Here is a 26,708-nt window from a genome sequence, read left to right on the forward strand (position 1 = left end):
TGTCTCACAGTCCCATTCTCCCCAGAGCCAGCCACAGAAACTAGAATTCCCCTTCCCTAAAGCAAGCCATAGAAACCAGAACCCCACTTCCCCAACACCAGCTGTGAAACCTAAAAATATTACTCTAACTTCCCCCCACCTTTCTGCGTAAAAACTGGCCATAAAGAAATGATCTGGCATACCCTGACTGTGGGTCATGAGACTCCTGTCCCAGAGGGGGTCCTGCCCCACACCCAGAGGCAGGAATGCATGCTCAGAGAGGCCAACAGGAACCTAGACAGGCCGTGCTAGGTTTCTCCCTCAGTCTATTAGCATCAGATCATACCCTTTCTGTCCAATCATGTTTCTACATGGCTGTCCACACTTTGCTGACCCTAAACCATAAAAATGGACAATTTCTGGCTGGGCACAGTGGCTCACGCCTGTAGTCCCAACACTTTAGGAGGCCAAGGAAGGTGGATGACTTGAAGTCAGGAGTTTGAGACCAGCCTGACCAACATGGCGAAACCCTGTCTTTACTTAAAAAAAAAAAAATAAATATATTTATACACACACACACACACACAATTAGCCGAGAGTGGTGGTACATGCCTGCAGTCTCAGCTACTTGGGAGGCTGAGGCATGAGAATCACTTGAACCCGGGAGTGAGAGGTTGCAGTGAGCCAAGATCACGTCACTGCACTACAGCCTGGGTGACAGAGTGAGACTCTGTCTCAAAAAAAAAAAAGACTGCATGAAACACATTTTGAATTTCTGCTTAAAAACCTAGGACATCATTATATGCTCATTAACATATTAAATCACACACTCACCAGCACCATGACAGTTCCAAGAACATCCGTATTTGGCATAAAAATGGGTGGCACCACAGCTCCAAGAAATCTCCACCTTTTTCCAGGAATTTTCATGAATATTCCACCCTTTGGTTAAAGAAACCCATAAAGATAGAAACCCAAACCAGACTGCATGACTCTCTATTCATTTATTATTTTTCAGATGGAGTCTCACTCTGTCATCCAGGCTGGAGTGCAGTGGTGCAATCTCGGCTCACTGCACCTCTGCCTCCCAGGTTCAAGCAATTATCCTGCCTCAGCCTCCCAAGTAGCTGGGATTACAGGCTTGCACCAGCACAACCGGCTAATTTTGATATGTTTAGTAGAGACGAGGTTTTGCCATGTTGGCCAGGATGGTCTTGAACTCCTGACCTCAGGTGATCCACCCGCCTCAGCCTCCCAGAGTGTTGGGATTACAGGCATGAGCCACCGTCCCCAGCCAGATTCTCTCTTGCATATACCCGCACTCCCCTTTCTTGAGTCGTGTACTTTTCCCTCTGCAATAATTCTCCATACTTTTGCTATTTTTGACTCATCCTTTAATTCCTTCTCCCGATGGTGTTAGGAGCCTGGACACAGGGTGGGGTCGAGGTCCCACCAGCATTTCGGGACCTCCCTCAGCCCAGTGGTATCAAATTTGTATGCCTTTCTGTCCTGATAAGTAAGCAACAAGGAGGAAGGGGCTCCAGGTGGGGAAAAACAATGAACAATTGCTCTGAGACACTGCTAGTCACAAACAACTGGTGGGCACAATGACCTCATTTGGCACATAGCTCCCTCCCGCAAGACCTTGTAAAACTTCCTTCCAGCCCCTGCTCTTTGCAGACAGCCCCTCCTCTGCTGTGCTGTCTGTTGCAACAACATGTTTTCATACATTCTGTAATAAATCTGCCTTTCTTTACCCAGAACTGTCTTAGTAAAAACCTTGACTGCCTGAGACACTGGCCCTAGCTAGTCGCACCCATGACATTTTCTCCAATTAACCTGCCTTTTGTGAGTTGATTTTCAGCAAACTTTCAGAGGGTAAAAGGAAAGTTTTTCCCTTGGCCCCTAGATGGTGTATGAGTTGCAAATTCTGTGTAATGGGACACCTGACTGCCCCTCATGCCAGTCTCTCCAACTAAATAGCTGTATCTATTCATTTAATAGATATGTTGGAAGGTTTATTATTTTTTTCCACAGACATCGGGACTCAGCTATGAAAGGTTTATTTTTAAGTCAACAGAACAATATGGACATAGAATAGCATTTCAAAGAATTTTTGAATTTGGGAAAAAAAAAGAAATACAGTAATCCGCCTATAATCGACTATAATTGGGTGACAGAGACTCTTTCCTTTGACAAAAACTGCAGTCAGGCTCCTCTCGGGCAGTCAAAGTTTTAACCAAGATGGTTCTGGGTAAAGAAAGGCAGGTTTATTACAGAAGGTATGAAAACATGCTATTGCCTGGGGCAGCACAGTAGAGGAGGGGCTTTCTGCAAAGAGGCTGGAGGGAAGTTTTACAGGGTCGTGTTGGAGGGAGCTATGTGAGTCTTCTGCTTGACTAGGCCTGACCTTGGGCTTTCCTCTGTCCTTGGAGAATCCTGTTAGAGCAAGAATCTTGCTAAGTTGGCTTGGCAAAAATCCCCCACCTTTAAGAGCTTATTATCCAGGCCTCCCATCCGCCTAATACTATGCAGTCAGTTTAGCCAGAAACCCTTTATCCTGGATGTTTCCTCTTGGTAACTTTCCATCCACTGATCCCCACCCTGCTCTTTGGCTACACCTCTCCACTTGTCATATGGGAGTCTGAATTGAGTCCAGTCTTCCTCCCCAACTGCCAGCCCCTGTTGCAGTGGTCCCTTTATGCACTGCCATGGCCCCGCCTTGAATAAAGTCTGCCTTACCAACTTTAACAAGTGTTTAGGCAAATTATTATTATTTTTTAATACAGGTTAATATAATTCAATCAGACACACAAAGATGAACCAGTATATAGTAAGCATTTGTTGTTCATATAACTGGGGTGGGGAAGAGATTTTATAACAAAATTCAAATATGCTCGTGCTACTACCCAGCTAGCAAGCTGTTTTTAGTAGATCAAACTGAAGCCTCAATTTGTTTAATTGGAACCAAGTGGAAGTATTGTGTACTCTTCTGCTTGCAGGGATATTCTGAAGAGAAGTTTTTCAGAGAAGTAGTTGTGTGGAAACACATTAGTTTGTTGAGCTATTCAAAATGTGAAGGCAGTTTATGCAGCTACTTGTTATGTCTTTCTTGTTAAAGTTTCCCTTTATTGCAGTTCCTTATCAGTGAGTTTATGGTTCCCTTGCCAGAGGTTTTGTTTTCTATTATCTCTATCCTATGCACTGATCTGCAAGAGTTCCCAGAGGGACTGTGGTTCTAAACTTAAAACAAACAAACAAACAAACAAAAAACTTGTTTTCCCTTCTTCCTAGATGTTCTCTTAACTTGTTACTACCTTGAAAAAAATTTTTTTTTTCAAAATTTCCTATGGTTATCACAATGGGTATTTTTACCTCTCTCTCCAAATACCAATCCTTAGACTTAGCTCCTTTAATTTCCTGAATTAGTACTGCAATTGGTGTTCTCTTTTTATCTGAATAACAAAAAGTATTTTCTAGTCTCAAAATTATTTCTAATGAGACTTAACAATTATTTCAGAGAAGCCTCAGACTTAGCCCCCTTCTCTTCTTTATCTATGTAGCTACTTCCTCCCAGAAAGAGCATATCTTTCTAAAGAATGCAATTAATTTTGTCCAAAGTAAGACACCACTCCCCTTCTCTTTTCAACTGCGTATCTACGTATCTTTTTCTGATACACCAAAACTGCTAAGGCAGCTGTAAGGGTAAAATGATGAAATTTTCTTTAAGGATTGGGGCACTGGCCTCCCTACCTTCCTCTCCTCAGGGTGTCAGGATAAACAAGTCAGAATATGAGATATCTTACAATTACATGAAATATGATGAAAATCTTCCTCTTCATAGAATGCCCTAGAAATAGGATTGCAGAGTCAAATGTAAGAGTTAAGTGTTACTTAACTCTAAAAGGATCTAGGATAAATCTTTTCCCCACTTCATAAAGCATATGAACATTAAACGTTCAGGGAGTACCTGATAATCCGAGGGCATCACAGGTCCGCCTGAGTTTGCGCCTGAAGGCCCTAGCCGTGGCTTCTTGTTTGGAGGCACCTGGTTCAGGCTGGAGTCCTGGCTGTGCTGCAACCCTGCTCCAGTGCCCCCGACCCCGGCCCCAGCCCCACCTGCGGTCCCGTTGGTCTGGGTGCTGTTCTGCTGTGGCGGGGGCGCCTGTGGAGGGGCTGCTGCCTGCTGTGGAGGGGCTGTGGGCTGCTGATGTTGGTTCTGCTGCTGTTGCTGATTCTTTTAAGGGGAAAAAAGCAAGCTTGGTATGAAACCAAATTAACAGGAGCTTTCTTTAATTATTTGATATGCACATGTGGCTGCTGACCAACCTGGGGGAGCAATCTATGTGGGACACTAGAGTGATGGGGAGGACTGGAGAATGGAGCAGCCAGGGAACACAGTGTTCCCAAAGGGCAAGGCGCCGAGCCCCAAACAGGACTCTTTCCCTGAAGTTCATTTAGATTGCACAGTGATCCTCCAAATCAGTCACAGACATCTCACTGAAGGCCACAGGCACATCAGAAATACATTTCTTATAGCTCATTAAAACAGCTATAAGAAATCTTTTCAATCATGATTCTGGAAAGGCAGAGCAGTCTGGAGAGTGAGCCAATATATCCAGTTAAGAGGAAAGAACAGAGTAATGCTAGCAAAAGCCAGCCTGCATAAAGGGGTGTTAGTGACACCAAACAAACAGAAAGACCAAGAAGTGGGAATCTGGGAGTAGAACTGGCTGTGACACACACCGGAAGCTCAGGTACCTGTGAGCTGGTCATACTTCAAACTTCAAGGTCCCTTTATAATCCCCAAACTTCCACAGAAAATAAGATACATTCAAATTTAAATATTAGAAAAGGTGGTTAAATGTATGGGAATTATGGAACGATACCTAAACTATCTTTTTGCCTCCCTTGCTCTTTGGAAGTGAAAGTATACCATGCAGTTTATACCTTGTCACCTTTTTCTTCAGGATCATCTTCATTAAGGAATTCTCGTTTGGGGTATGGAATCTGGCAGCCGGCAAATACACTAAAAATCATTAAAAAGAAAAAACATATCATGATCTAAAATCTGTAATATCATTACCTTGTTAATTTAAAATTCCAATTTGTTTTTCTTCACTTATTTCCTACTCCTCATCTGTGGCTAGTGTTCAAATCTTGACTGCTGCTAGTTGACATATAGGACATAGAAATTTCTCTATACTAACTTCATTAGCACCAAAAGTAACTTAATTTGTATTTGCCTTAACAAGAAAAACTGCATCTCTTATAGATGAAAACACAAAGTCTATACTTGGGGGTAAGAAGGATGAAGGAGTAAAGGGGTTTTGTAGTGCAGTGGACATGCTCTGGAAGACAGATTAACTTCTGTTGCCTACTGGTGTGGCTGAATTTCTGATCTGGCCAATTGGTCTCTAAAGGTCTTATCTGTTCTCAGCTTTAGTTTTCATCTGTAAAACTGACAAATGGTCGTTCCTAAAATACTTGTTTTCATTCATCCCTCTCTACAGCTTTGCCTGTTTCAAAATGTGGAAGCTTGCTCTTGAGCAGTCTTTAGGTGGTATCACTGAAAAAGTTAAATACTTCAGTGGCAAGTGCTTCCCTTGCTTTCAACCACCATGCGGCCTCCTCAGCCTGGAGCAAAGGACACAGAAAAGACGGGATACATACTCTAATGTTGGCAAAGGGTCTTCCTGAAAATAGGGATCCTGCAGAGCTTGCTCCGAGGTAATTCTCTTGGTTGGATCCATGGTCAGGAGTTTCTGAAGCTAGAGTGACACACAGGAAATGTACAGCACATGAAAAGGTTATTTACAAGTCAACACCTTGTCTTTTGTATTACTGTGTAACAGGATTAATATAAAATACATTTGGTATAGCTCACTGCAGATTATGCATACTACATACTTTTATGTGAAATTGGCAGAAATCATCAGCATTAAAGCCCTTATAAAGTTCACTTTCTGCTGATAAATCATTTAAAGTGAAGGCTGAAAGACAAGGGTGACATCTCAACAAAAAAAAAATACTTAATTTTACCCCAGCATCCACTAATTTCTTTTGTTTCTAAAGAGGAGGAATAGCTGAGTAAATAGAAGGCAAGATTTTGTGCTGAGAATCAGATTTCAGTCTGGGAGAGAAGCACCTACCAAGAGGAACACTTTGCTGTCAGGCTTGACCTTGTGTTTCTCCATGTACTTTATGAGGCTACTGTTGGCATACCTGCAAGGACACGCACAGTCACACATCACTGGGAACACTCATCCAATTGATATTTTTTAATGATAAGCTCCAAGATTGGCTTTCCTATAAGGTATGTGTTTAAGCCATTGATTTTTCTGAATAAGAAGGAATCCATTACCAAATATTAGCAAATGTGTGAAGAAATAGCAACTGTCACACACAACATGAGAGTTTATACTGTTACAATCCCTTTGGAAAACAGTTATGCATTAACCATTAGTGTTGAAAATGTGTATAGCCTATGACCTAGCAACTCCATTTCTAGGCACATACCTGAGTCAAAGAGATGCTTTTGTACATGTATATCAGGATACAGGGATAAAAATGTTCTTAGTAGCCTTTTAGTAATGGCCAATATACATATATATATAGAGACAATCCAAATGTCCATCAACTGAAAAATGGGTACATTTTTATACATTCACAGAATGGAATGTTATACAACAGTAAAAATGAATATGCAAGGTTGAGTGAGGAGAAAAAGCAAGTTGCAGAAGAAAATACATAATATGCTACCATTTATAAAAAGTTGAAAGACAATAAACCAAACAATAACTTTTAGAGATACATAAACATGTGGACTGGAACTATAATAAAAACTGTGGGGATGATAAACCCAAATGCAGAACACTCAGAGTCTACCCTCTGGGAGGGATGTGGATAGGGAGGTGGGGCATACAGGGTACTTTAGTAATCTTAATGATGTTCTAATTCTTAGGTTCAGAGGTGAGCAAAGGGGTATTCATTTTATTATTCTAAATATACTAGATATTTTTTCATTATATATTCTTTCCTACATATGAAATATTTCAAATTAAAAGGTCTAAAAATAGGTAATATATGTTCATGATAAAAAGAATTACAGAATATAGAAAGTATAAGGAAGAAAATTAAAATCACTCACAATCAAGCCACTCAGTGACAAAAAAACCACTGGCAAAATTTTTATAATGTCCCTTTGGTGTTTTGTGTGTGTGTGGCATATACATATATGGTATAAACACAGGAATTTTTGCTTTGTTTTTATAAAATTGGAATCCTACTAAAAAATTGTCTTAGCTTTTTATTTAATATTGTTCCATAAACATTTTCTCTTGTCAAATACTCTTCAAACTTATTATTTTGAGTGGCTGCCTATCTCCTACTGGTACGGGTATTACCTGTTTCATAATAGCTGTGGCATACAAGTCCTTGTAGCTAAATCTGATGTGCATGGCAGGAAGCCGATACTGCCTAGCAGGTGAGACTCAGAGACCCCTACTAGACCCTGATTCAGTCATTCACCAATTGTGTGATCTTGGGCAAGTTAGTTAACCTCTAAGAAAGCCTTAGGTTCTGAATCTGAAAAGTGGAAATTATAATTATGCCTATAGATTTGCTAGGAAGATCATATGAAAAAATGCAGGTAAAGGGTTTAGCACCACCCTGGTATATAATAAGTACTCATCTATTTGTGGCAGCTCTGATTACTTCCACAGGATAAATTCCAGGAATTATCAGGTCAAAGGGCATGCATATTTTAAAGCCTTTTTTAGGTGCTCTAGAATCTCGCTACACAAATGTAGCTTTTACCAGCAACCTGAGTATCACCTGAGAGCCTGCATTAGAAATGAAGGTTCTCAGTCCTCACCCCGGATTCTGACTCAGAATCTACATTTTTAACAAGGTCTCCAGGTGATTTGTAGGTACGCTGAAGTTTGAGAAGTACTCATCCTCACCAGTAGCATATGAGTAATAATTTTTTTTTAATAAAAATAGAGATAGGGTCTAACTATGTTGCCCAGGCTAGTCTCAAACTCCTGGGCTCAAGAGATCTTCCCACCTCAGCCTCCCAAAGTGTGGGGATTACAGGCATGAGTGAGCCACTGTGCCTGGCCAGCATGTCCATTTTATTGTACCCTTGCCAACAAGGGTACAATAAAATGTTAAATGAAAATAACTAGTTTGGTTTTGAATGTTTAAAGAATTTATAGAACATTCAGGTTGGGATTCCATAAGGCAATTAGATAAATGATTTTGAAACTTGGAAAAGTGAACTGAGTAACATACATATTGGGAGTTATTCACATAATTGATGGTAAATTGTGGCCATCAAAATCATAGAATCTGACTGGGAAAATATCTAGAGAGAGAAAAGAGCCCAGGATAGAACCTTGATACCAGCACTGTCCTTAGGAGATGGGTACAGGCAAAGGACCCCACCAAGGACTGTGAGAAAAAGGGGTCAGAAATGATCAATGCCATTCTCTATTTCTCTTTATGATGTCTGCTTTTGTTCCTATAAGCCATCCTGTCCTGAAATTTTCCTGGTAAGCTGCCCATAGAGAAGCTCTTCCACAATTTTTGGTAGGTGTGCATATTTATAACAAATACCTCACATGCCATCACCCTTAATCTCATTTCTGCTCAAAGTAAATGCCTTCATCAGTTTGTTTTACTCATATTCCAGGCCACGTGTTCTTCCTTCTGCCAGCCTTCCAGGTTTCCTAGTCCAGCATGTCAGTCACCAGTCATTACTCAGATAAAGATAAAACCACTACTGTGGCCTAGAACTGAGAATTTTATTCATGCTAAAACATAGCAGATATAAACTACCTATTAACCCTTAAATTCTTAAAAGTTTTTAATACTGCAGCCTAAACCTGAACTATATATGTTAACAGTATCTGGAATATCTTCTTTAAATCACAGGCATAATTAATATGCTAAAATCTCAGTTTCTAGTTTAAATAACAATCTACATCTGTTTTTTAAAAAGATTAATTTAACTATTCTCATTGAAATTACTACCTATAATTAATGTGCACTATGGTTTGAATGTTTATGTCCCCTCCAAAATTCATGTTGAAACTTAATTCTCAATGCAACAGTATTAGAAGATAAGGCCTTCCAGAATTGAGGGCTTTGCTTTCAGGAGTGGGATTAATGCCTTGTAAAAGAGGCATCACACAGTATCTGCCCCCTTTTTGTCCTTCTACCCATGTGAGGACACAGCAACAAGGCGCCACCCTGGAAGCAGAAAGCAACCTTCATGGGATTCCAAACATGCCAGTGCCTTGAACTTGGACTTCCCAGCCTCAAGGACTGGGAGAAAACAAATTCCTGTTGTTTATAAATTACCCAGTCTAAGGTATTTTTTTTATAGCAGCACAAAAAGACTAAGACCGTGTGGAATTACTTACGTTGTTCTTCTAAAGTCTTTTTGAAGTGTGGGATATTCTGGCATCTTTCTAATATCTTCCCAGTCTTTATCTTACAAAAAAATTAAATATTGTTATAGAAAATAATGTGTTAATTTAAAGTCTCCTAATTATGTTAGTTTATAAATATACATTAAAATATGCTTTTGAGAAGAAATGATTTTGAAATATGACTCAAAATATGACTTTAAAAAGGAAAATAAATTACCTGCAGGAAACCCCATGACACTAAATATCCGATCCAGTTGATCATGATGAAAGGGATTGCTTGTTTTTATATCTTCCTGACGACAGTGAAAAATAGGTTCCGAAGTCAACAATTCAGCAAATATACAACCTATTGCCCATATATCTGGGAAGGAAGAAACACAAGGTTTTGTATATATTTCCTTGGTTATAATTCCCAGATATAATCCCAGCCTACTTATAAAAATACTTTTCAGTAAATCAATATACAAAGTACAATAAGTGCATTAAGAAAACATTATTGTACTTTGTATTTTGACGTGTGGGTATGTGTGTATATATAGGTATGTATATATATGTGTGTATGTGTGTATATATATATATATATGACATGAAATAGTTATATCATCATGTAACAAATCGAAAGCCAAGTAATAAAAAACATTTACTTGTAAATTTTCTGATGACAATAAATGGGGAAAGTCAATTTAGCAAGCAACAAATTCTTTAGATTTAGGCAAAGGTCTTTCTAACCACTTTTTTTGTTGTTGTTTTTGGGGTCTCTGTCACCCAGGCTGGAGTACAGTGGTGTAACCATGGCTCCCTGAAGCCTTGACCTGCTGGGCTCAAGCAATCCTCCTGCCTCAGCCTCCAGAGTAGTTCAGACTATGGGTGTGTGCTACTGTACCTGGCTAATTTTTTTAAAAAGTGTTCTGTAGAGACAAGGTCTCACCACGTCTAACCACTGTTAATAATTTAATCATTAAAGTATTCAATTGATAATCTAATACCAGGCATAATACACAGATCTGATATACTGAAACAATATCATCATCAGATATGGTGATGTAATTCTTTTACAGCCATCCAATGTATAATGATAGAGTAGAATTTATAAGTTTTGAGTCTAGACAGACAGTATAGACCATATAAAAGAATTGGGGAGGCTGGGTGCGGTGGCTTATGCCTGTATTCCCAGCACTTTGGGAGGCCAAGGTGGACGGATCACTTGAGGTCAGAAGTTCGAGACCATCCTGACCAACATGGTGAAACCCTATCTCTACTAAAAATACAAAAAATTAGCCAGGTGTGGTGGCACACACCTGTAGTCCTAGCTACTGAGGAGGCAATGCAGAACAATCGCCTGAATCAAGGGGGCAGAGGTTGCAGTGAGCTGAGATTGCGTCACTGCACTACAGCCTGGGCAACAGAGCGAGCCTCTGTCTCAAAAAATAAAACAAAATAAAAAGAATTGGGGGAAAAATCTTTTGTCTCAAAGACTACTAGCTTCAGCTTTTTCAATAAATTGCTCTAGAAGCTCATAAATAATACTATATATAGCACTGCATGACACCAGCAGACATAGATCTTATTTAAATATATTCACTTATATGCTACCCACCCCCCAGGATAAAGTTAGGCATCTTTAGAAGTTTTGTTAACTATCTAAAATCACCAGTCATAGATTATTCTATTAAAATTTACACACTGAAAGACTGTAGCTTATATTCTGAGACTACAATATTATATTCACAATGCTTTGCCAAATGTGTAAGTGAATTAACTTTTGTGAGATGCATATTCACACTTGCCCACTTAAATGCCATTTAGTAAATATTTAAAAAATTAAAGATAGTCTGTGCATGGTGGCTCACACCTGTAATCCCAGAACTTTGGGAGGCTGAGGCGGGCTGATCACCTGAGGTCAGGAGTTCTGACCAACATGGTAAAACCCTGCCTCTACTAAAAATACAAAATTAGCTGGGCATGGTGGCACATGCCTGTAATCCCAGCTACTTGGAAGGCTAAGGAAGGAGAATTGCTTGAACCTGGGAGGTGAAAGGTTCAGTGAGCCAAGATTGTGCCACTGTACTCCAGCGTGGGCAACAAGAGAGAAAATCCGTCTCAAATACATACATACATACATACATGATAAAAATTCAAAAACTATAGTACAGGCCGGGCACAGTGGCTCACACCTGTAATCCCAGCATTTTGGGAGGCCAAGGCAGGTGGATCGCTTGAGGCCAGGAGCTCAAGGCCATCCTGGCCAACATGATGAAACCCCATCTCTACTAAAAATAGAAAAATTAGCCAGATGTGGTGGCATACACCTGTAGTCCCAGCTACTCAGGAGGCTGAAGCAAGAAAATCGCTTGAACCCAGGGGGCAGAGGTTGCAGTGAGCCAAGATCACGCCACCGTACTCCAGCCTGGGCAACAGAGTGAAACACCAACTCGGAAAAAACAAACAAAAAACTATGGTATAGCATAAAAAAGTACTGTGTTTAGTAGCCTATTAAATATGTGAATCACATTCTGTGATAAGCTAAACAAGGAAAAAGGTTAATTACACTATTCCTTCCTCATCTAAGTTTTTGCCCTCAAGTTTCAGTTACCTGCAGTCAACCACTGCAGTTTGAAAATATTAAATGGAAAATTCCAGAAATAAACAATTTATAAGTTTTAAATTGTGTACCATTCTGAGTAGTGTGATGAAATCTCATGCTATGCTCTCCATCTTCCTGGGATGTGAATCATCCCTCTGTTCATCCACACTGTATACTCACTACCCGCTGGTTAGTCACTTAGTGGTCGTCTGGGTTATCAGATAAAAAAAAATAGTATATACAGGGTTCGGTGCTATCTGCAGCTTCTGGCATCCCCTGGGGGGTCTTGGAACATATTCCCAGCAGATAAGTGGGGACTACTGTATAACAATTAGCTAGAAGACATATCAGAATGCTCTCTCCTAAAACAAATTGCCAAATGGAAAAATCCATACAGTAATGCCTTACTTATTTGACCACATTCAGGTACAGTTTCCTTCCACATAATTTAGCCTTCTGGATAATGGAAACATATTCCTTCAACAACCATTTTTTAATTACACCATTGCCTGCCACCATAAGAGGCTATAAAAAATGTAATCCTCCTTAATGATGCAGCAAGGTCATCATCATTATGAACATCCATCACTACAGAGTAGAGTAATAATACTGCTCAGTGTCCATTTCTGAATTCTTTTCTCTCTCCCATGTCATATTGGTTGTCACTCTTCCCCCGATATGGCTGCCTCTGATGGTCCCATCTCTCTTCCTCATTACCGCCTCTACTATGCAGTCTACCAGGACTACTACTGCATGTGCCTGGTCACGCCAATTCCTAGTTTGTCCTCCATTCAAAGGACAAGAGCCAGGGTCTTGAGTTCCCAGTAAACTGCTAAGATAAGAAACCTCAGATAGCAGGTGGCAGTAAATTCAAACGTTTTCTGCCTCATATTAGCCTATAATTTCAAAAGGCCATCTGGCTCCTGCACTATCTGTAGCTACTTCTCAGGTTTCTTTCCTCTGTCAATGACTTGTTCTCCTGACACACCCATAAACACAACCGCCCCAACATTGCTGGTCACCATCACTGCCACTCCCCTCCCCAACTGTCACTCCACAAACCTCCACTGATATCAAATAATCAAACTCTCTTTTTTCTATGCTCTGAATCAAATTACTCATTTATTTTTTTCCACAGAGTCTTGCCCTGTTGCCCAGGCTGGAAGGCAATGGTGCGGTATCGGCTCACTGCAACCTCTGCCTCCCGGGTTCAAGTGGTTCTCTCACCTCAGCCTCCTGGGTAGCTGGAATTACAGGCACACACCACCATGCCTGGCTAATTTTTGTATTTTTGGTAGAGATGGGGATTCACCATGTTGGCCAGGCTGGTCTTGAACTCCTGACCTCAAGTGATCCACCTGCCTCGGCCTCCCAAAGTGCTGGGATTACAGGCATGAGGCATCTTGCCCAGCCCTAAGTACTCATTTCTAACATAGACCATGTATGGAGAAGAGTACGAAAAAGTGAGTAAGTATGTACTTATAAATGTCTGCTATTAACCGATTTGAAGCCCTAAGATAACTGATTTGGGGATTATTCTTTCTTTCTGTCTTAACTTTCTCCTACCTTCTATCCAGAATGGATAATTGGGAATTGACTAAAATTAGAAATTAGTGATTATGTTTTTATCTTTAAGCGGTAAATTTCATTTACCAAGCAAGTGAGTTGCAAGCTGGTTAAAATTCAACTTCATTTTTCCTTACCCTGAGGAAATAAGAAGTATAATTGGTTTTCAATTCATATCCGATTACATTTATTTAAAAAAAGCATCTATTTTCATTTCAACAAGAGAAAAGTAAATCAGAAAATATTCATAAAACTGTGCTTCTCAAAGTGTGGGCTCTCAAAGCATATGGGTCCTGCACAACAGAATCACCTACCTAAGGGCATGGACCCGCTGTGTTAGATTCTCTGAGAGTGGGACAGACATTGGTGGGGAGTCATTTAGCTTAACAGAAGGTTTTGACTGAATGTGCCTTTTCCTAAAGGAAATCTCCCTTCTAGATAAAGACTGTCCTAGTGTTTGGATTAAGTCTAAGGTATATGGATTTCTATGGAGATTGCATCCTCTTCTCCCTTCCTCATGCCCTGGGTTATCTGTCATTAACCTGTTCTAAGGCACCACCTGTTACTTTCAACTAACACTCTTCCCTTCCCTGGCTTACTTTCAGTCTCTTCCTATCCTCTGGTTCCTTCTGAGGTTGTCTAAAGGATTTGACTGTTTTCAATAGTGGGTAAGGAGAGCCCTAAATGACAGAAAAAACAAACTGATGATTCTAAAAGTCTCAAAAATACAGCTCCATTGTAAAAGTCACTGGTTGGAATGTACACAGGCAGGATCTGATTTTAGCTCCTCACTCGCAGGGCCACTCCATCCCTTCCATTTGCTGTCTGTAGTTCTTTCCTCACCTTTTGCAGACAGCTGCCACTGTCCACTGATGACAGCCTGGCCTTGGTAGCCTCTGATCTGCTGCCTTACCAGAGGCCCAGTGGCACAGGTAAGGGTTTTATGTCACTCTCACATTCCTCTACTGTCAAACACATACCAGTCTACTCAGAGGCTTTTTCACTAATTTAACAAAACTATTCAGCAGTATTTATCAATAATTTACAATATTCCAACACTGTGCTAGAGTCTCCGTCCCTGGACAAAATCTAAATGTGTTCTGGTGTCTGAGTTTTGCAGAAATCAGACATCTTGGTGAATGAGGACTTACTATATTTTAATTTTTGTGTTCTTTTTTTAACCCATGAGTAGGCTAATTATTAGTCTAATCTTTCCAAATGTGAGAGTTTCCTTTGTAGCTCTTTGGGTGTCACCAGGTTTTTCATAAAGCTTGGTTAGCAAAGAAAGGATTGTGCTTGTCTATTTTTAATAATTTTATACTTGCAGTGCCTTTATTAAATAGAATTCAACAAAAGCAGCTAAAGGTAGCCAAAACTGATATGAGACTAATGCCAGTAAACAGAAAATTCAATAAAAGGAAAATTTAAAGAAATATACTTAGGAAATTTGGATACCTTGTAGAACTAGCCGTTCTAACAGCTACAATGTACTCTCCCCTACTCTCTTCTTTTCCTTCCTTTAAAGAAATCTCTAGGTTTGAGGAGGGCCAGCTCCTACTGACTCCCTCCATTCACAGCTGGGCCGTCTGAGGATACTGCAGTCACCAGGTGGCAAATCTCTGAAGCCACTGTTCTGAGGCAGACTTTAAATCTTACAGAGAGTGTGTTTATAACAGACTTTCTTACTCAGTTTTTTTAACTTGATGAGATGGCAAGATGCTAAGCACAGCTAATCTACCCAGACTCTATTTCCTACCTTAATGGAGAAACTGCCATTCTCATAACTGTAATGGCAAGAAAGAAAGATTAGTTATATTGCTTCTTGCTTAGGAAACAATGTGACTAACTTTTCCCCAAATAGAAGGGGTTCTTTCCAATACTGCACTACTCCTGTTTTTGTTTTTCATTTTGTGAAGAAAACAATTCTAAACTTCTCTCCAGTTCTTCTGATCAACAGCTACTAAGTACAAAATAAAATGTGCATGTTATTGTTTCCATAACAACTCAACAGGATCAGATACTGATACCTCTATTCTCTGAAAAAAAAGTTTTCTTCTTTTAAAATAATCATATTCTCTTATAAAGTTAAGAATCTAAATCTACCAGAAATCTAGGAATATAGAAGACAATACGACTTCTACAAAAATGTATAAAATGGTTTTTATCAAGTAGCTTTATTATTATACCATTTTATATTTATGATCGTTAGATGACAAGATAATAAATCATTTTAGACCAACTTACCAATGGCCTTTGTATAATGCCTTGCACCAAGCAAAAGTTCTGGAGCCCGATACCAAAATGTCACAACTACTGGATCCAAATCTGCTAGTGGCTTTAGAGGAGAATTGAATAATCTGGCAAAACCCATGTCAGCTAAAAAAATAAAATAAATTAACATAAAATTCAGTTTGATTGTTTCTCATCCTTTTGGCTAAGATCAAGTGTAAAATTCAGTTTGACATGCTATTAGAACCATGCAAGGTTGACAACAATAGCTGCTGACCTTATAAAGTAATCCTTTTCCTCCCTTTTTAACCAGAGGTCTACACCAAGTACCAGAAAAGGAATTAACTTCATTTACCTTTATTATCTACCATCAGAAGTACATACTATTATTGTGCCTGTTTTACTGATGAAGAAATTGAAGCTTAAAGATATTCTGGGCTGGTGGGGTGGTTCACACCTATAATCCCAGCACTTTGGGAGGCCGAAGTGGGCAGATCACCTAATGTCAGGAGTTAGAGACCGGCCTGCACAACATGGTGAAACACCATCTCTACTAAAAATACAAAAATTAGCTGGGCATGGTGGTGCATGCCTGTAATCCCAGCTACTCGGGAGGCTGAGGCAGGAGAATCGCTTGAACCTGGGAGGCGGAGGCTGCAGTGAGCTGAGATCATACCACTGTACTCCAGCCTGGGCGACACAGGGAGACTCCATCCCCTGTCCCCCAAAAAAGATATTCTGATTTGCCTAAGGTCACACAGCTAGTAAGTGCAGAGGCAGAATTAGAATCCAGGTCTGACTTCAGATTCCTGGCTTTCAGAGACAGTTACAAGTGTTTTTGAAATCTAAAATAGTTCAAAAGTCTCCCTGATTAATGATGACTTCTGTATGCTTATACATTTAAAAACTGACTATGGCCAGGAGTGGTGGCTCACGCCTGTAATTCCAGCACTTTGGGAGGCTGAGGCGGGCGGATCATGAGGTCAAGAGATCAAGACCATCCTGGCCAACATGGTGAAACCCAGTCTCTACTAAAAATACAAAAATTAGCTGGGCGTGGTGGCACGCACCTGTAGTCCCAGCCACTAGGGAGGCTGAGGCAGGAGAATCACTTGAACCCAGGAGGCAGAGGTTGCAGTGAGCCGAGTTCATGCCACTGCACTCCAGCCTGGGTGACAGAGCAAGACTCTGTCTCAAAACAAACAAACAAGAGACAGAGCAAGACTCTGTCTCAAAACAAACTAACAAACAAACAAAACCTGACTATGTCTTAGTTCAGTGTGTGCTGCAGCCAGATCCAACAAACTCACAAGAGCTGATACATACATATCTTTTCCCAATTCTGCATTCAATGACAGCATACTGGTGATTTGGAATTGGCTATGGTAGGAGTATCTACAACATGGAAAACAGCAAATGCTACAAATTGGGACATTTTTTGCTCCAGAGAGCCAGTTAGCCAGTTGCTGAATGGTAATCAGCACATCACATGCATGTTTTCAAGAGCATACACAGAACATATAAAAGATAATTTGTTGTAATTCAGCATTTAACAAAGGTCTAAACCAAAGCTAATCAATTGAAATATTGGGGGTATATAAAAGTAGTAAAAAAAAAAATTACTACTGCAATAAGATCCTGGAAACTAATTTTCTTAAGATATCATAAATAACAAACACCTTTTATCTACAAAGTCCTTTGCACTTTACAAATGGCTTTCATATACATCATATTTCACCTCATTGAATCCTCATTAAGAACACTGGTTTAATCAGTATTTTGCTCCCTATTTCAGAGATGAAGAATCTAAGGCCCAAAGCAGTTAAATGACTTGCCTATGGTCACAGGGATAGTAAATAAAGATGCCAGTACTCAAACAAAAACCATGTTATAATTTATGAGTTACCTCCTTAACTACTAAATCTGACATCCAACAAATTATACATATGACAATTGCAAGTCACAAAGGCAAAGTCACAAGAATAAGCCTCTATAATTTGAATACATAATATACATAACAAATTTTGATTGTATAAGGGGCCCCAATGTACTATAAAATGCATTAATGCACATAAAACTTTCAACCACAGAATGTCATTTAATCTAAAACTAATGTGCTACGGTATAACATATATTAAAATTTTAATTTACATTTACATAAGCAGAATAGGCAAAAAATCTTTTTAATTTATAGAAATTTTGGGTTTTTGTCTTGTTGTGTTTTTGTTTTGAGATGGAGTCTCGCTCTGTTGCCCAGGCTGGAGTGCTGTGGCGCCATCTCGGCTCACTGCAACCTCTACCTTCTAGGTTCAAGCGATTCTCCTGCCTCAGCCTCTCGAGTAGATGGATTACAGGCGCGCCACCACCATGCCTGGCTAATTTTTGTATTTTTAGTAGAGATGGGGTTTCACCATTTTGGCCAGGCTGGTCATGAACTCCTGACCTCAAGTGATCTGCCTGCCTCAGCCTCCCAAAGGGCTGGGATTACAGGCATGAGCCACTGAGCCCGGCCTGTAGTGATTTTGTTTCTTTGGATTTTGAATAATTTGTAAGACTTTTTTGAGAATGCTTTGGAGTATCCAGCTCTTAAAAACTAAAGCTATCCAAAGGAAGCCTGTGCTGATACCTACTCTTTTTAAACTACATATCCCTATAGCAAACAAAAATATTCAAGTTCATTCTAGCAATATTACACCTATTATTCTACAATATTACACAATATTCAAGGCACTGTTTTATATATTTAATAGATGCCAATTGTTGTTGATGACAAAGTAACATGATGGAATGCTGTTTCATCCATTGAAAAACATTCTAAAGTGAAGTTAGCTAAAGCCAGTATTTCCCCCCTTATTCTCTACCTCCTCAGTTTTACCTAAACCTCATCTATTCACTTGCAGATACAATCAAGGCCAGAAGGAAAAAATACATATTTTTAAAAACAATTCCCATCTATTTTATGAACTTTAAAAGAGTTTCAAACTACTTTTCAAATAATTACTAATTTAGACAAATGGTAATTAGCCTAAAGATTACTATAACAGTTGACTTTCTAAAATTACACATGGATGAAATTGTTCCAGTTCACAGATAAGGGTAGTAAAATTCTGGTGTGAGTGCTAATTAGTATCAAATGATGAAAAGCAGCAACAAACAAGGTCTACCACTAAGGAGCTTACATGAAGGTGAGATGACAAAATATATAGAGTAGAAGCAAAAAAGTGGTAAGTACTGTGAGAATAAAGGAAGTTGTTACCGGTTTCTACTAGATGCTAAGCCCCCTGGGGGAAGGTCTATTTCTCCTTTATTATGTTATCTGGAACAATGTATAATAAACATTTGTAAAAGCGGACTAAATTGAAAGTGGGACTTGGGCTGGATCCTGAAGGATGAATTATTTTGAATAGCAAAAGAGGAAGGCAATAAGCATTTTAGGTAAAGCCTGGGAAGTTTTTAGGTTGCTGAGAATGGGAAGGCTCAGATACAGCAAAGGGCAAAATGTGTTTTCCATCTAAGTATCCTTTTCTTACCCACTCCCCTTTCCCCACCGCCCCCCATATGGAGTCTTGCTCTGTCACCCAGGCTGGAGTGCAGTGGCACTATCTTGGCTCACTGCAACCTCCGCCTCCCAGGTTCAAGCGCTTCTCCTGCCTCAGCCTCCTGAGTAGCTGGGATTACAGGCACGCGCCACCACGCCCAGCTAATTTTTGTATTTTTAGCAGAGACGGGGTTTCACCATGTTGGCCAGATGGTCTCGATCTCTTGACATCATGATCTGCCCGCCTTGGCCTCCCAAAGTGCTGGGATTACAGGCATGAGCCACTGTGCCCAGCCCAACTATCCTTTTCTTTTAAGCAAAAAAGAACACTGTATCAAAGCATTAGGCATAGGCATCAGTATTACTAATGTTTAAAAACAATAGTGGCTACTAAAACAAAATTTAAAATCATTTAATAAACTATCTTGATTGTCCATTAGATCTTTATCATTAATTATTACTTACTTTTAACCCTAGTTTTATCCCTAATCGTGGCAGAATTACAATCTTAAAACTCTTAATAGTAAGGTAACTAACTGGCCTGGCCAGAATACAGAATTTTGCTAAGGAGTACTAAAAGAACAAATTAGATTTGGGTGACTGGGAGAAATGTGACAAATGGTATAAACAAGGGGAATATAAGATGATGACGAATTTGGTTTGGGACAATGGAGGATAAGTTACCACAAGATATCCAAATAGAAATAAAGACTTCTGCTAGGGTGAGAGATTAGACTCTGGCATCAAGATCTTAGAATCATTTTCATAAATCCATGATCCTGAGACCACAACCTATCATTTCCTAAAGAAGTAATTTTAAAGGGAAGCCATGTCCTAAGCCAGTGCCTTGAAACAATAGGTTAGGAGGAGTAATAGGCAAGAATGAATAGAAGGCAAAGTCACAGCAAAAGTGGGAGGCAGAAAAATGGAATTATGGTATATCATATACACCAATGGAGAAGACACCCTCAAAGCCAGACTGTCAGAAGAACAAATGGTTTACTGCAGTAAAGGAGAAAGGTGATTAATATGGGCCGCTGGATTTGGTAAGGTAGAGGTCACAGGTGTCCTTTTAGAGAGGACTTTTGATAGAGGGATGGAATTAGAGGCCAGGTTATAACAAATTAGACTAAGTGGAACCAAAGAGTGAACATCATGCGTTCTAAAAGTAGAGGAACAAAAAGGGAAATGAATAGAACAAGTGCTAAAGAAAAACAAGATGGATATAAGATTTATTTTAAATTGGGAAAAGGACGATGAAGGTTTAAAGGTGAAAAAGAGAAACTTGAGAAGAGGAAATGGCAATATTGTACTATGAGGTAGGAAGACATTTAGAAGCTAGGAAGGGCACTAGTAGATAGAACTTAGGAAAGTCTCTCTTTCACAGAGGCTTTCTCAAGGGCAGGGCTGTACAGCCAAAGAGTAGAGGTCAGTGAGGTCACACCAGACAGCTCTGATATCACTAGGCAGGGATGTTTGTAGGGAAAGAGCCTCAGGACTTGGAATTCAAGTTCTAGCTTTGACAGGCTGAGGAAGCTACAACCTCTCTAAATCTTGTCTTCCTTATTTTCAGAGGGTGGTTGTGTAAAATAAATGCGGTAACATGAAAGTACATATTGCAATGCATGGTAAACTGTTCATTTTACTGTCTCTCACAGAAGGGACCATCCTTTATCTCCCTTTTGCCTGTATCTGGCAAAAAGTAGGAACTCAATAAATGCCTCTAAGAAAAGGAGTGCAAGAGTAAAATAAAAATAGAGACAAGTGAGAAATTATGGTGGAAGTGGGGGAGGGAAGAGAAGAAAAGCTACCAGCTACTTAATTAACATCAACAAACTTTTGAATGAATCTGATAATCTCAGCAAACTTAGGATAGAGGTGTTTAAAGAAAAGGAAGTTGGTTTAGAACAGCTTCTTTAGCAACTGGGCTAGGGAGTTAACTGAAGAAGTAGAAAACTAAACAGCAGGGTGGGCTTGAAATAGGGCAGCATGAATTTGTAGTGGGTCAAGTGAGCACAATTTTGCATCACCTTTAGCATGGTATATTCTAATAGCAAAGAAACCAGGCTGATTAACACATTTTATTTTAACATATTTCTAAAAAGCATTCAACTTTCAATAAATATAATTTCTAGTAAAAGAAACTAGAATAGGCCTAGCATGGTGGCTCATGCCTGTAATCCCAGCACTTTGGGAAGCCAAGGCAGGCAGATCACCTGAGGTCAGGAGTTCGAGACCAGCCTGGCCAACATGGTGAAACCCCATCTCTACTAAATACACAAAAAAATTAGCCAGGCGTGGTGGCGGGAGCCTGCAGTCCCAGCTACTTGGGAGACTGAGGCAGGGAGAACTGCTTGAACCCAGGAGGCGGAGGTTGCAGTGACCCAAGATCGCGCCATTGCACTCCAGCCTGCGCAACAGAGCGAGACTCCGTCTCAAAAAAAGAAATTAGAATAAAGCATTTCTTAGCTCATTTTCTCCCCAAATATGTAATAGGTATAAATGATGCTGATTTCTTTTTTAGAACATTCAGGATTATAAAGGAAATCTTAATATACAAATAAGAATCCTGCCAGTGCCTCAATCTAAGAGAGGCAGCTAAGAGAGTCTGTAAACATATATATCCATTTGGAAAAGATATGTTAGTACTTGGCGCCAGACATGCAGGCCAGTTGTGGTGATGCAGAGAGAACCTGTGAAGGTTTAAATGTATTCGCTCAGGGTTGGGAGGAAAATATTCAGGAAGAGAATATTTGGTAAACCTGAAACAAAAGTGAGATTTAGAGGATTATATTTAAGGTGGCTGTGCAGGACAGTGGTGGTGACAAACATATGCTTGGGTTACTGTATGGGAATGAATGCTTTTGTGAACTTGCTTGTCAATTTCCAGTGATGCCTCAACTTAGAACTAAAGAATCTTATTTTGGGAAAAAGCCTAGGAGTTTTGTAGACTATCTATCTACATTTTCCAATATCTTTTCTAAAAATAGTGAGAAAGTAATTTTAAAATTAACTACCTAAATAAGGGCATTAAAAAGGGAAACCACCTTTGCAGTTAACTTCAATTTTTAAATAAATTATTTTAGGAATAATTACCTACCTATTTTGACTCTCCCCCTCTCAGGACCTTCTCCCATTACTAGGATATTTGCTGGTTTCTAGAAATAAAAATAGAGCATTCAAATTACCATGTTTATTCTTTTGACATGCTCTAAAATGGAGAAAAGTTCTTATCATATAAAAAATCATTTCTGTATTTGCATCAAAAGTAAATCAAATATTAAGCACCCACTACATAATTAAAGCATTTGACATAATTGAAGTCACACTAACTTTATATAAACATCCGTGCTATGGAAACACACCTTATTTTCAAAATTATATCATACAAATAATTACAAAGCAATTAAAGCTATCATTTCCAAATAGATTCATCCCATAGAAAAAACTAATAATAATTTTTAAACCTGCACAGAGCTTATGTGGTTGAAAAATTTTATATAAAATTTCAAACCACAACATAATCGCCTTCATGTGAATAAGTTGAATGGAATATTCCTTCCTAAATATTTCTAAACTACCATACAAAAACATGATCAGCATTCAACAACTCTATTAAAATTCATGCATCAGCTATCATACATGCAAAAGTAGGAAATTCCAAATATAATTTCAAGATGTAGGAAAATAAAAACCAAGGCTAATACAGAACTATAAAAAGAAAAGAGTAGGCTGCAAATGTGTCTACCATATTTTCAGCCACCCTTATCTGCAGACACTTGGAAACAGAGAAACTGTTGAGATAGGCTTTGGAAGGGGGAGAGAGAGTGAGTCTCCTTTGTAAAGTCTTTGAAGGAAAATGTATGTGTTATTAACTTACTGGATTCATTTATTCAATCAATGAATGTATTTTTAGTATCTTCTAAGGATAAAGAAGCATGCCAATCTTCAAGAGGGAAAACAAAAGCACAGTAAAAACCAAGTTCCTAACCTCCAGATGCTTACTACCTAAGTAGAAAGAAAACTAAGAAGGATTGTATAATATTAGAAGCTAGTGCTATGTATGAGTTACAGAGAAGACTGAGGTCTTGGGTTCAAGATTAAACTGGATTACTTTAAAGATTCCTTTCAATTTGCTGATTGTTAAAAATGTTTCAGTGAAAACAAAAAGCACTTAAAAAACTAATTCAAAGGAGGAAGTGATGAATTAAAGATTCCATTATTAAGGGAAATGCTCACTGGGGATGGAAGTGGGAATGGTGTCCATTAGACGGATATGAAAATGAACGGGAACCATCATGGCAGAGCAGAGGAAGGGCAAGGACACCACATGAAGTGGAAAAAGGATATGACCAGGTATGCATAAGACACAGAAGTCTGACTTGGGCCAGGTGCAGTGGCTCACACCTGTTATCCCAGGACTTTGGGAGACCGAGGCAGGAGAATCACCTGAGTCTAGGAGTTCAAGGCCAGCCTGGGCAAAACACAAAATAGTAAGATTCTGTTCCTACAAATAATTTTTTAAAATAGCCTAGTGTGGTGGCATGTACCTGGAGTCCCCGCTACTCAGGAGGCTGACGCGGAAGGACTGGTTGAGTCCAGGAGATTGAGGCTACCAGGGTACTACCATGAGCCATGATTACGCCACTGCACTCCAGGCTGGGTGACAGAGCAAGACCCTGTCACAAAAAATAAATAAATAAATTCTGAAAAGGGCTCATGTTGAGGGCAGTAGGATGAACCTAGACCCTGGATAGTCTTAAATGCCAAGTGAAGTAATCGGACCGTTATATTACAGTCAGTGAGTTTACAGGAGAGGATGAGGGAGTGGAATTGGGTGTGAGGTGGTAAGAGCTCTGTCCAATGTCTTGTCAGCAGAAATGGCGAGGGAGGTATGGAGCTGAGAAGCATTTTAGAGGAGAAAATTAACAGGACTTTGTGACTGGCTTAAGTTAAAACATTAAGAAAAAGGGTGGTAAAGATTTTACCAAGGTTTTAAGTTTATGTGACTGGAAGAAGAATGGTGCCTTTTATGGACACAGAAAAGTTATAAGAGGTAATGGTTTAAAAATAAGGAACAATGAAGAGAAGGTGACAACATATTGAGTTTGAAAAATGGTTAGGCACGGTGGCTCAAACCTGTAATCCCAGCACTTTGGGAAGTCGAAGCAGGAGGATCGTTTAAGCCCAGGAGTTTGAGACCAGCCTAAGCAACATGGAGAGACCCTGTCTCTATAAAAAATAAATTAAAAAAAATTATCCAGGCATGGTGGCACATGCCTGTGGTCCCAGCTACTTGGGAGGCTGAGGTGAGAGGACTGCTTGAGCCCAGGAGGTCAAGGCTACAGTGAGCTGTGAGTGTGCCACTGCACTCAAGGCTGGGCAACAGAGTGAGACCCCGTCTCAAAAAATAATAAATAAAATGAAAGAGTTTGAGAAATGTGAGATGCCTAAGTCATACTAGCCAGAGGAGTGAGAAGAGGAAGATTTGGATTTGAAAGTTATTATCACCAGAGTGTGATACCTGAAAACATGAGATGAGATTGGTTCACCATACTAGAAAGAAAAAACTATTTATCAAAGGTCCGTTACATATAAAGTGTTGTACTTCAGGCCTTTAGGAAACAACAGGAAATAAAACATGAAGATCTTGACTTTAAGGAGCTTAAATCCAGGAGGAAAAGACAGACAGCTTTTAAGAACACAAGGAAGAGGCCGGGTACAGTGGCTGACACCTGTAATCCCAGGCACTTCGGAAGGCTGAGGCACGTGGATCACCTGAGGTCAGGAGCTCAAGACCGGCCTGGTCAACATGGTGAAACCCTGTCTCTACTAAAAATACAAAAATTAGCCAGGCATGGTGGTGTGCACCTGTAGTCCCAGCTACTTGGGAGGCTGAGGCAGGAGAATCGCTTGAACCCAGGAGGTGGATGTTGCAGTGAGCTGAGATCGTGCCACTGTACTCTAGCCTGGGCAACAGAGTGAGACTCTATCAAAAAAAAAAAAAAAAAAAGAAAGGAGAGGAAAGGAGGAAAAGAGGAAAGGAAGAAAGAAAGAAAGAAAACAAGGCAGAGGGCAGATTATGAAAATTACCAATATAGAAAGAAAAATTGCATGGAATGAATGTTTCTTTTCATTGAACATCAGAATAGTCTTTAGGAAGATGACTCTGGATGACTTTAAGTGAGGATAACTAAGATTTGGATAAGCATAAACAACAAAACTAAAGAGTTTTCAGGCTCATGGAACCCTACAGGTAAGGACATAAAAACACAGACATGGCATATTGAGAGCCTAGACATATTTTGATGTGACAAGAGCAGTGAATGTTTGGTGTAGAAATGCAACTGGAAAACAACATTGAGAATAAAATAGCAGATTAAGGAAATTGGAGGCCGGGCGTGGTGGCTCACGCTTGTAATCCCAGCACTTTGGGAGGCTGAGGCGGGTGGATCACTTGAGATCAGGAGTGTGAGACCAGCCTGAACAACATGGTGAAACCCCATCTCTACTAAAAATACAAAAAAATTTAGCCGGGCATGGTGGTGCACGCCTGTAATCCCAGCTACTTGGGAGGCTAAGGCAGGAGAATTGCTTGAACCCAGGAGGCAGAGGTTGCAGTGAGTCAAGATCACACCATTGCACTCCAGCCTGGGCAACAAGAGCAAAACTCCGTCTCAAAAAAAAAAAAAAAAAAATGGAATTTATTCTATAGCCAAGCCAAGACAGGACAGTGAGATAATCATATCTATATTTAGGAAGAAAGTCTGGCAGCCATATGAAGGATGGATTGGAAAGGATGGATGGACCACAAAATAGAGACAGAGAGACCAGCTGGAAGTGGGGTAAAATGGTCTAGGGAAAAGTAAGGGCACCCTAACTTGTGAAAATGGTCATAGAGGAACATACAAAAGCATTTCAAGGTAAAAGTTCAAGACTTGGCCGGGCGTGGTGACTCACGCCTGTAATCCCAGCACTTCGGGCGGCTGAGGTGGGCGGATCACGAGGTAAGGAGTTCGAGACCAGCCTGACCAACATGGTGAAACCCCATCTCTACTAAAAATACAAAAATTAGCTGGGCGTGGTGGTGTGCGCCTGTAATCTCAGCTACTCAGGAGGCTGAGGCAGGAGAATTGCTTGAACCCGGAAAGCGGAGGTTGCAGTGAGCTGAGATTGCGCGACTGCACTCCAGCCTAGGCGACAGAGTGAGACTCTGTCTCAAAAAAAAAAAAAAAAGAGTTCAAGACTTGGCATTGCCTTTTCACACAATCTTCTCAACCCTCATTCATTCAACAAATATTGTTTGATCACAAACTAAGTAACAGGCAGTGATTCAGATGCTATAGAAGCAGCAGAAAACAAAAACAGGAAAAAT

At 39.9% G+C, this 26,708-nt stretch overlaps 1 protein-coding gene across 7 annotated transcripts in view; it reads right to left on the minus strand.

The window, feature by feature from the left end:
• Positions 1-26,708, minus strand: part of CDK19 (cyclin dependent kinase 19) — a 205,825-nt gene that overhangs the window by 7,155 nt on the left and 171,962 nt on the right. For all 7 annotated transcript variants that reach the window (XM_058435480.1, XM_058435479.1, XM_032156604.1 and 4 more), the window contains 8 exons: positions 22,434-22,491; positions 15,811-15,942; positions 9,634-9,777; positions 9,408-9,477; positions 6,132-6,204; positions 5,653-5,750; positions 4,930-5,008; positions 3,950-4,216 (listed from right to left, as the gene is read on the minus strand). In XM_058435480.1, the coding sequence (XP_058291463.1) occupies positions 3,950-4,216; positions 4,930-5,008; positions 5,653-5,750; positions 6,132-6,204; positions 9,408-9,477; positions 9,634-9,777; positions 15,811-15,942; positions 22,434-22,491 (921 nt within the window). The remainder of the gene's footprint in view (positions 1-3,949; positions 4,217-4,929; positions 5,009-5,652; positions 5,751-6,131; positions 6,205-9,407; positions 9,478-9,633; positions 9,778-15,810; positions 15,943-22,433; positions 22,492-26,708) is intronic.

The sequence above is a fragment of the Hylobates moloch genome, unplaced genomic scaffold (genome assembly GCF_009828535.3).
Source record: "Hylobates moloch isolate HMO894 unplaced genomic scaffold, HMol_V3 SCAFFOLD_2, whole genome shotgun sequence".
In the NCBI taxonomy this organism is placed as follows: domain Eukaryota; kingdom Metazoa; phylum Chordata; class Mammalia; order Primates; family Hylobatidae; genus Hylobates; species Hylobates moloch.